The sequence below is a fragment of the Protomyctophum bolini genome (genome assembly GCF_963924005.1).
Source record: "Protomyctophum bolini genome assembly, chromosome: 9".
In the NCBI taxonomy this organism is placed as follows: Eukaryota; Metazoa; Chordata; class Actinopteri; order Myctophiformes; family Myctophidae; genus Protomyctophum; species Protomyctophum bolini.
The window spans coordinates 18,568,348-18,581,772 of NC_137870.1; the positions used below are offsets into that span (position 1 = coordinate 18,568,348).

General features: G+C 43.0%; 1 protein-coding gene across 1 annotated transcript; it reads right to left on the reverse strand.

Moving 5' to 3' along the window:
• Window positions 1–302: 302 nt before the first annotated feature.
• On the reverse strand, window positions 303–11,339 carry pgr (progesterone receptor). The gene is made up of 9 exons (XM_080772248.1): window positions 10,580–11,339; window positions 9,004–9,323; window positions 8,266–8,372; window positions 6,673–6,789; window positions 5,903–6,265; window positions 5,466–5,610; window positions 4,831–4,961; window positions 3,756–3,913; window positions 303–1,355 (listed from the first exon to the last, which is right to left on the reverse strand). Exons 1-9 carry the CDS (start codon window positions 11,180–11,182, stop codon window positions 1,179–1,181), a joined length of 2,121 nt encoding a protein of 706 aa, XP_080628374.1. The 5' UTR covers window positions 11,183–11,339; the 3' UTR covers window positions 303–1,178.
• Window positions 11,340–13,425: the final 2,086 nt, after the last annotated feature.

The window sequence follows — 13,425 nt, forward strand, 5'->3', positions numbered from 1 at the left end:
ATAGAAAATAAAAAAGCCTTTCTCAGTGAGGAACAAAAGCAGGTCACATACGATACGATACGATACTATATAACTTTATTGTCAGCTTACACTGAAATTTGCTTTGCGTCCATGACGTCACCGTTCAAGAAACAGACAAGACATAGACGTACATTATAGATTTTGGTTTAGAACCAAGACAAGACTGATGGCCTCATGGAGGGCAACAGTTGATATTCATCATTTAAAACATGTAAGGGGTCAGAGGAGATACTCTTCGCCAGTCTAAGCATGCTCTTGGTCTGGGCTTCTTTAAAGGTCTACCAACAATTTTAGCGTATATCTTACTTTGGCTATAAGTTTGTTCTTATACCATTGATGCTGTATTGACATACAAAGAAAAACTTAAAGGGGAGTTTCGCACAAGCTGTTGTCTTACCGTATATGAAGACACGTATCCATTCGTCACTGAAAGAAAAAGCAAAAAAAAAACATGCCAAGCGTTCCATACCGAATTAGCGGATTTACCATCCGTGTGGATGGTAAATCATCTGTTCTAGATGATATGACATGTTAGTCCATGCATTGTTGTTGCTGCAACTCTTCCTGTTCTACGTGAGCTGACGTTAGACCCCGCCTATGCTTTTCTTAAAGGACCAGCGCCCTATATGTTTATTATTTTTAATATATATTTTTTGGTCAATATACATGTATTATCAACATGATTTTGTAAAAAAAAAAACGGATAGGAAGAAATTACCCTTTAAACACAGGAATGAATACGTAACGGAAACACCAGATCATCCAACATCCAAACAATCCGAGGAACGATTTAGAAGATGACGCTCCACTCTGGAAAGAATGCAGCATCCTTCAAGTCCAAGTAACTCTCCTCCCATTTCATCACAGTAATGTCAAACAGCGACACAGTAGGGACAAAGTAATGTTAACGGTCGAAAGCTGATGCGGAAAGTGGCAATGAATAATCCAGTAATTGTCGGAGTGAACGATCCAGTCATTAAATAAAATGCCTGCCCCAATGAAGGGTCCATGCCAGTGGATCTCAAAGTGGCGTCCTGGGGCTCCTTGAGGGCGCTTCCTACTGGATCTTTGTAGGTCTATAACTCTGAGAGTATATCTGTTCACACTCAGAGTTATGGGACGTCCTTTAGAAAGAACAGGTTTGATCCGCACTAGATCTACGCTATGCGGCCCACGTTGGCATTGTCGTGGAACAGGAGGGGCTTCACCATACCTGCCAGGACCTTGGGCAGCTGGGTTGAGATCACCTCCGTCATCATCTCTGGAAACTCTACCTTCATGGCGTCCGCCTGGATGAAGGTGGTCAAACAGTAGAGGTTCATTTTCTTCACAATCTGGAGGAATAAAGGTGTTATTAGTCAAAGGCCCATCCATGCCCTGCTGAAGGCAGCACTGTTAGACCAGAGACTGGAGACAAATGAGAGGAAAACCCTGAGTAAATGCTTGATGAAACATGATGAATTCAGATGCTTCTGTTATACCAGTGAACTGCATGATACAATTGACCAGCATGTATTGCTGTATTTTCCGGATAGACTGTCTATGGATATATAAATAGTGTCAGAACATTAGCTACCGTATGTCTAGTTTACTATTTAGGCATTTAGCAGACTCTTTAACCAGAGTGACTTATAATAAGCGAGAGAGAGAGAGAGCTACATGTAAAAGTACCTCAGTAAACTAGGATTGTAAGTGAGCAGGTAAGGTTTGTCAACCTGTGGATATTTAGAACAAACTAATATAACGGTCAATAACAATACCATAGGCTAAGTGTCCTGTGTTCTTCCAAAAATAAGGTAAATTAATAATAGAGCGTCGCAGTCCCGAACGCTTTAATGATGAAGAGCGGCCCAGAAAAGAAATTCACAAAAAATATTTATTTAAAGATCTGTGAGCCTCAGACAAAGCCAACTCGGATCGTGACAATTAACACAATATTTTGGGCCGAACAAATAATTACAAAGAAGAAAAACAACAAAAGGTGTTTGTACCCTGCCCTTTTTTCTTCAAATTATTTGTTCGGCCCAAAACGTGAGTTGGCTTTGTCTGAGGCTACAGGTCTTTAAAATAAATAAATACTTTTTGAAACGTGTATGGGTAAAATGCATTCTCTTCTGGGTCCCTCATCGTTCTATACTGCTCCAATGTGACGCTGCCAGCGCTATCTACCCGGAAATAAATTTTTGTTTGTGGTGATGTCATGATGATTTGGCATATTAAACCGAATCTTATCTTGCGCACTGACATAAAAATGCCGAGCAGGTCTAGTTGACCTTATGGATCAAGATGGCAAAAGGAAAATCAGTGGTTCTCAAAGCAGGGTTCAGGAACCCCCAACGGGTCCTTGAGAGGGTGCTAGTAGGTCCCCAGCCAAATGAAGCACAGGTTAGGCACTGGTCTACTCTATGGAGAGGTGAGGTGGTTAAAACACACACGACAGGTAAATCCACATAAGGATGACTTGACTCAAGCCCGTTCAGAGCCCCATTGACTTCCATTATAAATTGTAAAGTTAAAACTTCCAGAGCCACGCCGTGAAAACAAAAAAAAATTTTCTGGACCGAGCACCTAGGCTGCAATGCAACTTTACTGTGTGTCACGGGTTCAAATCCCGACGACCTTTGCTGTGTGTCACTCCCCATTTCTCTCCCCATTTCCTAACAGTTTACTGTCTATGCTATGATGACTTGTTGCTGCGATAGTGAGGTCTAGCCAACATCAACTCGGGATTTCTGGATCGCTGCTCTCCACAAATTCCTATCCAATATCAGGTTCTTGAGCTCTGCAGTGTTGTCAGCCAAGCTGTCGCTCCGCAGCACGTCTACATAGGTATGTATGATGACTAAGACTAAAATGTATTGCCAATTTTGTCCATAAATAGAATACTAAAATGTTAGGAAAGGGGCTAGTGTAAAAGAGAACCAGTAGAACTAAATGACAATTAATTTTACTGTATGTTTTGTTCTGCTCGGGTGTTGCACTTTGAAAATAGCAGACCTACAAGCTCACAACATGTCACAGTGCAAGCTTGAAGATCTGCTATTTTCAGAGCGCAACACCCAAGCGATTGTAGATCTGCCATTTTCATCATGCAACCAAGTGTAAAATCAGGCATTAAGACGCCATCGTGACCCGCCAAAATAAAATGTTGCAGACAACATCTTATGACATTTAGTCAAATAAAAGTTGGCCTGCCCCAGCTGGATTCCTGGCCTAGAGGATCCGGTGGATCCTATTGGTTCACCGATCTGTGCGCCAGCCTCTGCCCCCCCCCCCCTCCCCGGTAGAACACTGATGTCACCACATTTGGAGCGAGGCACCTCTGCACGAAAATTCAAGGTCCACTCCTAGACCAGATTTCTTGGCTCATGGTTTTATGACCCGGATTATGACCAAAAAAAACCTGTGATGAAAATGTGGTCTCCCTTCCTGGACTACAAAGTCACATGCAGCCTCTCCCCTCTCCACTAAAGCATTATGGGCACCCTAGTCAAACACACAGACTTTATTATTTTTCTGGCCATAGGGTGCAAATTTCAAATTGTGCTACTGTTATCTACTACAAATACTATTAAGTGTTTGATTGACTGTGACATAATGTTCTTCCAGGAGTGAAATGTCCCTTTAATCACACTGTGATTTGTATGTATCATGTTTATGTTTGTGATTTGTTTTGTTATTTGAAAAAGAGGGAGAATAAAAGGTTCAGGCAGAGCCTGTGGTAGTATAGATACCTCGTGCATGGCGTCCATGAGTTTGGTCAGGTGGTAGAAGCGCTGGGAGCTGGCGGCGGCACCATTCTCCTTCATGTAGATGGTCTTGTACAGCTCCCGGATGTAGTTCTGCCTCATGTCCTCAAACGCTGACTGGCTCTTCAGTCCCTCCAGAGGTACTGCAGGAAACAAGATAGGCTGAAACTATCCATGATTTCCTTCATGTGATTATCCTATGGATCTGGAGTCTGTCTCTAATCGATGCTTATGTGTGGGTGACTTTGTGGTCTCTATCAGTGTTTGTGTGCACCCCATAGCAATGATTTGATTGGATGCCAGCTTTCTGTGTGTAATTGTGATTGGCTGGAATGTGATGATGATGTATGATCACAAGTGTGATTTTTGAGGGGCGCTAGCCCCTCCTATATTCAGCTATTAGTGTAGATTTTCGTCCTACAAAAACACATTAAATTCCCAATGACAATGAATGGAAATTTTACGTTAGCGTCTGAGCAAATAGCCATGATGTACGATGACAAGAGTGCCCCTCCACGGTCCATTTGGTTCCATCTGTACACACTCTCTCTGAGTTATGGGGTTCATTGAAATTAAAACATTTTAGAACCACTGCACACTTGCACGGTGCACACTAAATGGAACAGGGCCTTAATTAGTATCATCGGTAAGACCTGTGAAGGAAGTAGGGAAGCGAGCCAGAAGTAGGAAGTTATTCTGTGTGCATATAGCCCATTTCTGTGAGGTTAGGGTTAGCATAGAGAGAGAGAGAGAGAGAGAGAGAGAGAGAGAGAGAGGTCATTGGAGTGTAGTTATCACTGCTGACAGTATAAACAGTGTTGGGTCTCCTAACCACAGCCAAGTGACTTCAGAATATATTGCTCACAAACAATGATAGCGGTAAATGTGGTGTACAAGTTGCTTCATTGATATCTGCATGGGACCTTGATGTCATGATGGTCACTTTAGAGACATAAGCAAATCATCTGGGAACTTCACTTGAGGTATGCGTCGACCCACATTTTTAGAACCACTGATGTATGACTGTGGGTTGCTGCATGTGTTTGGGTCCGGTCAGTACCTGTGGTCAGTAGAATGATGACCTTCATGCAGAGGAACTCCTCGCGGGTCACTTGAAGTTTCCGAAACTCCTGAGGGACTAGCTGCATGGCAACACACAGGTCATGGATGGGAGATCTCTTCATCTGTTCCCTAATTAGGACAAACATAAAACATGGTGATCAGAGGATCATATCTCTAGGTCGTCCTCAGACGAGCCCTCCATCGTCGCTTCCAGTCATTGGTGCTTTGCGCTCCTGCGTCTTTCTTAAGTACATCCATGTATGTTAATGTGGGATGTCCTCGTGACCAGTAGTGCTGTTGGTTCCCACAGCACTACTTTGCTGGCTGGTTCTTGGTTCTCAGCTCTTGGTGTCATTGTCAGTGTCTGGCTAATCTCATTCTCCTAGCTTCCCTTGGCCTTCCATCATATAGATTCTTGTTGGTAATCAATCATTTAGTTTTTTCCACATTCATCACATTATTGTCTATTAAAGGAATGAGATAAAACACATCTCCATGAATTCAAGGCTTCGTGGGGTGTGTAATTGATAGAAAATAAGTCATTTTATGGGTGAACTACTCCTTTTAAATACAGTAATACAATCATTCGTAATTTCATACAGTACTCGACTGAGCTGCAATTAAGTCACTTACTGACTGAGCACCAGGTCCGGTGCAAAGTACAAGTATTCACTGGTAACGTTCTGGAAGGAGCGCCAGCCCAGAGCAAACACCATGAGGTGCATCCACGAGTACTGGATGAGCGTCATCTGGTCGTCGATGTGCAGGTTGCGAAATCCTTTTGAGAAAAAGAAAAACAATTACAGTACTTCCTTAAGATAAGGGATAAGGATTGTTCATTCCTTTTACGCTTCATGTCACGGTACACCACAATCACATCACAGACAAGTCCAACAAGTCCAACTTCAGAATTCAAATCCCCAAACGGCAAATGTAGCAGATCAACAAGCTCGAAACGTGTAGCTTTGCACCCCGTTTCAAGCTTGCAGTTCTGCTACAATTATTTTTGTTTACAGTAGGCACCTGCCCTATATAGGCCTCATGGCTCGGCGAGGCGTACCGGTACTTACCTGGCAGAGACTTGGACCACCTGACGATCCACACCAGCTGCCTCTCGCACAGCCGGTTGAGGCAGGTGAGCAGCATGTTGGACACAACGTCCGCCTGGCCACCGCTGTCGTAGTCGGAGAGCACCGTGTCGGGCTCGATGTCCTCCAGCAGGGAGATGATCTGCGGGTGTAGCTGCAGCTCTGTGACGCTGACCACGGGCGGGCCGGGCAGGGCGCAGCTCAGGGTGGTCTGATGCTGATGGCCGTCAAGGTGGCCGTGACCAGACATGGCGGCCCACTGGTGGTGGCCCTGGAACATCAGGGCCGAGGAGGGAGGCCTGAAACCCGAGGCCGTCCGCGCCCCAACGCGCTTCATCTTTCTGCCTGCGTAGATGGGAGGGGGGGGAGTGGGGTCACCGTAGGACCATTAACCGACTTGAAGGCAGGGTAAGTGATATTGTTTTGGTTAAAATGTGTGTTAAATTGATTTATGCTCTGATAGTACTCAATTTGGAAGTGATGACGCGAAGAAATGAGCAGACAAAATTGGAACTGGAACACTAGAAAATGTTGCCACTAATGGGTGCTTTCTCCTGATAGTTTATTAAAGAGCTGGACAGACAGGGAGACCCCTTGCTTTAACCTTGTTTTCTTTTTTTCCCCTTCAGGCACCCCAGCTGGCCAGGGGAGGCAGTATAGAGACCAGTGCTTTAACCATTTAACAAAAAGTGATTTTCCCATTGAAGATTTTGAATTTGAAGACAGTGTGCGGGAGTTCCCCCCCCTCCTACCTCCGAGTTTCATCCCAGCCAAGTAGCAGTTCCTCAGACGACACGAGGGGCAATTCTTCCTCCGGATTTTATCCACGATGCAGTCGTTCCGACCAGCGCAAAGGTAGTTGTGAGGACCTGTCCAGTACAAAGGGCACAATATAAGGGTATGTCGGGTGGAAACCTCATATGCAAAAGTAGCAGATCTGCAAGCTCAAATGTACCGTTTTATGCTGTATTTAGAGTTTGTAAATCTTCTACGTGTGTGTGTGTGTGTGTGTGTGTGTGTGTGTGTGTGTGTGTGTGTGTGTGTGTGTGTGTGTGTGACTGTGTGTGTGTGTGAGAGAAACGGGGGTGTTGCTGAAAAAGAGCACAGCATACTCAAACTTGATGAAATCCACATCTATGACAACTACTATAGGTAATATTCTGTTTCAGATAAAACAGGGGGAGGGGGGTCAGCACAACCCCTGCTTTTTCAATTTCTTCATAAAAGGTGGTTTGTGTGGGAGTATAGCCTTCAAATGAGGCCGGGAGTTTTGTAGTGAGATTCTAAAATGTGAAACCTGAAAAGGAGATGGAAAGCAAAGGATGTGAGGACAGAGTGACATGGCCACGATGAATCACAGTGGCTCGTATCTGACTGTGCCAGTGTGAGATAAAAATGTCAGAAGTGAAGAACACGCCGAACACATAATAACGTGATAATAAACTCAACGGCGCCACAGGGCAGTCTTCAATTAGATAAGATAAGCATAACTATATACCAAAGGCATCTTAGAAATTGCGTGTTCAAATCAGTTAAAATTTCTTAAACAAATAACATTTCAGTGATCGTCTCTGTCGGGTGGAAACCTCAGGCTCATACGTCCATAACTGTTACTTTTCATGATTCAAATTAAAACTAGCAAAGGTAGCAGATCTACAAGCTCAAAATGTGTCACTGTGCCTCGTTTTGAGCTTGGGAATCTGCTACTTTTGTAGTCTAGTATGATCAAGTACCTACGGTATTAATTTACATAAAACCACAAAAAGTTAGAATTGAGAGAATGCACATTAATCACTTTTCCACCAAACACGCCTGTTGGTGAGTTTAACGTTGTTTAATACAATCAGATATGACGATGTTTGGATGAATGGGCTGTCAAGGTCAGAAAGTAGTTTTTTTGCCACTAGGCGATAGGTGTTTATGCGTTCCTGCAAAACTTCTGGACGTACGATGATGTCACACGCATAGCCTCTGCAGATGAGGTAGATGGACAGCAAACGGGGAGAGAGATGGGGAGAGACATTCAGCTGAGTAAAGGGACTCGAACCCCAGAATGCTTATCCTGTGGAGTAGCCTGAGCTTGTAGATCGACTATTATTGGCAAAGAGGTTTTATTTTGTGTTGGTGTATGTAACTTAGATAGCATTTTTATGTAGAAATAGCACTCCATAGTTCCATTAAATAGATACCGTATTCCACTGTTACGTTCTTAGCTTACGTATGATTCATGATGACTATTTTGATGTATTACCATGTTTTTGTTCTTGCTTACTATAAGTCGCTCTGCACTAAGAGCGTCTGCTAAATGACCAAATTGTAAATTGCATTTGTAACGCAATTCTTACCTTCCACTGCTCGTTTAAAAAACACCTTGCAGCTGCCGCAGGTTATGACGCCGTAGTGACAGCCCGACGCCTCGTCTCCGCAGATCACGCAGAGTCTCTGACTCATGCTAAAAAAGAAAGAAGAGGGGCTCACAAAATAGAAATCTCCAATATTGTTTTGCCATAATGAATGTGAAGAGTTTAGAATGAAATGCAATGCGTTTAGCATAAAAACAAGAGTGTTAAATGAGCTGTACTTTTAATGCTTTAACATCAATGCCTCGTTTAGCCTGGTTCTCATTGTGGTTTGTGGGGTCTTAATTAAAATCGTATCAAATGCCGTTATCCGTGGCCTAATGCAGTGCGTCTGGGGACCCGGGTCCTTGGGGGGGTTCCAGGGGTACCCCAAGGGGTCCTTGGGGGGGTTCCAGGGGTACCCCAAGGGGTCCTTGAGGGGGTTCCAGGGGGTCCCCAGCTAAATTTGGTAATGCATCACGATAGTTTTAACTCCTTTATCCATATTTTATATGGCTATTCAAAAATAGTAGATATACCAAGCTCACGGCACGTCACTTCAAGTGTTTCTTTCGATAATAATTGTGTTTTTCTTAAGCTAAGAGGCGGTGTTCCTGGCACAAAAAAAATTCAAATGGGGTCCCTGGCACAAAACATTTTCAGAGGCCAAATACCGCATGAATTTTGTGGGGGGTCCTTGCTCCTTGGCACGAAAAAGTTCAGGAACTGCCGGTGTAGCCCTACCTGGGGTATGTGGCGCCAGCCACGGCCTTCCTCTGTGCCATGATGGCAGAGGTTTGATTCACATCGTAGGAGGCGGCGTAAGAACAGGGGTTCTCGATGGGCACACCACCCCCGGTGCCCGACTGGCACCGCAGCTGAAGCTCCGAGGGAGAGGAGGACTGCAGGGGCCACGGGCTGTTGTTTTTGTACACCATCATCATCAGCATTTGTTGCTGCTGTTGCTGTAGTTTTTGTTGTTGCAGTGCGTGTGTGTGTGCACTGAACGGCACGATGGCAGCCTCGTTGCCCGTTATGTCGCAGCTGGAATCCGCGCCCCTCACCTGTAAGGTTATATTGTTATAGTTAAAAGGGTGTTTCAGCCTGCAGTGATACTTCTGTCCACTAAAACTATATGACGAAGAATGTTTGTCGACTACCTTTGTTTAAACATTGACAAAAACGAAATAAAAACTATGATGAATGAAACTATGACTAAATACTGAAAATGTCGTCAACTAATAAAATCTAGACTAAAATATTAGGGAGGGACTAGTAGAGAAGTGATCCAGTAGAACTAAAAAGATGTTATGCTTGGTTGTGTGCACTGTGCAGGTGTGTCACAAGACTTACAACGTGAAAATAGCAGATACCGGATGGAAAACAGATCTGCTATTTTCACCACAGAGCTGTTTATAAATCATTCATTATGACGCCATTATGGCCCACCAAAATATATTTTAGTTGACTAAATTTAGTCAAATATACTCTTATGCTATTTAATCAACTAAAACATTTCAGATGACTAAATTAAATATTCAAAAGACTACAACTAAATCAAAATGTGCTGTCAAAATCAACAGTCAGTCTACTCTGGCGTTTGTGTCATGTCAGACAGTTTTTAAGGTGCTTGATTCAATATTTAGAAAAGTCATATTCCAAACCAACCATTTTCATACTTCAAACTATGTTAAACACATTGGAAACACATCGTTGGTTCTTGCCCTTCTACTAAATAAACACATCAATACAATAAATGAAAGAAGTAAGTGAAAAGAACATGGCCCCTTCAGGACAATATCAGTCACCAGGACCAGTTGTGTGTTTTAAATGAGTCTAACATTGAAATGTTGTTTGAAGAGTGGGTTTATAGGGTGGGGTCCGACTCCTGAATAGCCTATATATCTAAATAGTAAACACTAAATGTGGGGGCACACAGTAGCTGATGTGTTTTAAACTGCAATAGCATTAACTGAAAACTATATATTTTTGGTTGGTGACAACTGAAATAAAAACAAAAACTAACTGAAATGGTATTGTGTGTTTATTAACTGATATCATATAGAGAAAATGTCCATCTTTGTCAAACATATTAAATAATGGCAAAACCATATAGCCTATTGCCCTTTGGACCCAAGCTACGTATAGGCCTACCCACAATAAAAACAAAACACACAATTAAATTGTGTGTTAATAATTACTCAACTCAAACTATAAGCCTTTAAAACTAATGATCAAAATATTGCAAACTAGAAAAAACCGCTTTAGAGAATAATCAAAACTCAAAAACAACAAAACACTATTAAAAATATTAAGAAACCTGCGCCGCCGATGCCAGTGCCAGACGTTCTGGGTGGTTGAGCTCTGCCAGAGAGATGGGTGAATGATCCACGGATGGAGGGTAAGAATCAACCCCGAAACTAGAATGTGGGGACATGGAGAGGTCAAAACGAGACGTTCTGTCCGATGGCAAAGCTACGGGTGCCGACATATCCTTTTCAACTCCCCGCATGAACGTCTGTCCGTTGTCGGGGGAGGACAGCCTTAAAGTTGAGCTCGGTAAACTCAGTAAACTTTCCGCCGGTGCGTCCTTCGGTCTGACGGGCATCTTGTCGCCGCCGTCCGTCCACTGCGCGCCGTCCGCCATCAGAAAATCGTCGGCGAGATCATAATAAGGTTTAGGCTTAACTAGAATGCTGCTGATGTCAAAGTCGTTGTAAATGGCGTTGTTGTTGCTGCTGCTGTTGGAACTCGTCGCCGGCCCGAGACTCAAAGTTCCAGCGGTTCCGAAATTACGCACGGATGCTCCGGGCGCGCAGTTAGCATTGCTCGGTAGACTTGCGTGGCTGTACCCGGCTGCAGTCAAGTGGCTCGCTCTTTTACTGGTGGGATTTTCCATCGAAGTGGTCGTAGTGGTGTCCATTATACTGTTTATTTTTGTTTGAATTCTATCTGGAATCCGAGAAACATGCAGAGGGTGGCTGGCACGTGCAACCTGATGGGTGATGACTGTCTATATAGGGTGATATGTTCAAGAAATCCTCCTCCTCCCCGAATGACTGACTGACTGACTTCTGTCGTCCAGGACCATCTCGCTATAAAGACGGTAAGACCAGAACCCTTCGATTATCTCTCCAAATCTATCTAGCCATGACACAGACCACAGTCTCCACCTATCTGTGTGCTAGGCTAGCTGTGGTTGGCCTGCTGGCAAAGTTGGCTCGCAATTGCCACCCACCTCCATTCATGCTGCCAAACAGCTGGAACTTCCTGGAAGAATAGCATATCCTATTATATTGTAAAAGTATCATACTCTTTAAGTGTATATAAGTCCTGATATTCAAAATGTACCATGATGAAAAGTACAGTAGTAGGCTATATATGTACATTAGCGCCATCAAACTATTCAAAGTATAGGCCTACCAAAAATAAAAACACTTAGTGATTGTGCAGAACGTCCTATATGCCTACATTCTGGAAAAAAAAGTTTTCAGAATGTATAGGTGAAAATTGTTTGAAAATAGCCGATCTACAAGCTCATAACCGCAAGCTTGTAGTTTGCCTATATTATTATATTATATTATTTTCAAAAAGCCAAAGTATAGCTACTTTAGGTCTGTTAGACAGTTACTTTTTGCATAATAATAATGAAAATCTATAGGCTATTTAATAACTAGTTCAAGGCTAACTTATAAGTTTTCAAATGATTTAATGGAGTCTGTCAAATTAGCATACAATATTTGTCTCTGACATATAGTGGAGTAGGCTAGTAAGGTATCAGGCTATATACCGAAAATTTGAAATATGCTAAGTAAAATGCCTCAAAATACTGTATGCAGGCTATAGAGTTGAGTAGGCCTACTTAGTTACTTTACATCACAGAATGCTGCACACATTAATATATTATGAGAAAGAATGTTAATCTAATTATTATGACTTCAGTTTTTGTTTCATTCTTACGTTGGCAGACATGTGCTTTAACATTTGGTGGGGAAAAATACACATTATGACATAATGGCAAAGGTGTGTGCGAGCGTGTGTGCGTGGTTGGATTAACGAATAACGTGCTCCTTCCATGCGCTATGTCCAACCCCCCTGTCAGGCTTGGACTCCTCATGCATAGAAGAAAGCATTAGGATTTTGGTCAGTCGGTTGCTCTCCCCAGGTTGGCAGAGTGTAGCGCCCAGGATTACATTAGATGTCACTTGTCAGTGAGAAGAAAAGGGTCCCTCACACTGTCTTCACTCATAGAGCAGCAGTTTTATTCAGAGTGACAACACTTCGGTCTAAACGACCTTCATCTGGTATCTGAAGGACGTTTAGACCGAAACGTTGTCACTCTGAATAAAACTTTTCTTCTCACTTTTCTTCTCATGATTCGCATTTGGTTGCCGGCTCCTACACACCTGTCCTTGTAGGTGTGCACAAGGCCTTTTCTCTACAAAGTATGGTGATGTCAGTATATGGTCAGTAGGCTATCTGGTAAGTATCATTATCAGTATCATGCCTTAGGGACGACAAGCAGAAATTGGTCAGCTGACCTCAGTGATCTTGATGTCATTTAACAGATCAGAGATATAACTGCATCTAACAAGCCATCACGTGTAGGTGCATGGACTCTGCCCTTATAATTAGGTCAGAGTTTGGAGAATTCAATTGATGGGAATTCAATGAACAAAGATAATCATAATTATGAAAGGCAAAACATTCCCCCCAAATTAAATGCAATAACATGAATTGTGTGTGTTGGATAACTTTCTACATGGCTGTCTGAAATAGCATCACTCATCTCTCCTGTTCTTTAAAGGGCATTCAACAACGTCCTCACTCCTCAGCAACCTAGGCTATATCTTGTTGGGATTCCTCTTCATCCTCATCGTCTGCAAGACACCTCCACCATCGAGCCCTGGTCCAAAACAATGAGAATCTACTGGTGAGACACACACACACACACACACACACACATCATGAATCGTGATGATGCGTATGCTAAGACATTGTGGTCACAGGCCTTGGTTCTATCTTCTGCGTCATTAGGGCCATAGCGTCTCATTATCCTTTATCAGAGTACATAATATCTTTAAATGACAACACGTGTATTCATATCGGCATTCTTATGTTAAGAGCCAGACCTGCGGTTCTCCCAAGTGGTCGATCTAATCTGTA

Excerpts from the sequence above, each read along its gene's own strand:
- pgr (XM_080772248.1), bottom strand. The coding sequence starts at position 11,182 with ATGGACACCACTACGACCACTTCGATGGAAAATCCCACCAGTAAAAGA. Across the intron at positions 9,324-10,579 it reads CACTGGCATCGGCGGCGCAG|GTGAGGGGCGCGGATTCCAG; the intron begins GTTTCTTAATAT and ends ATAACCTTACAG. Across the intron at positions 6,790-8,265 it reads TTTTAAACGAGCAGTGGAAG|GTCCTCACAACTACCTTTGC; the intron begins GTAAGAATTGCG and ends TGTACTGGACAG.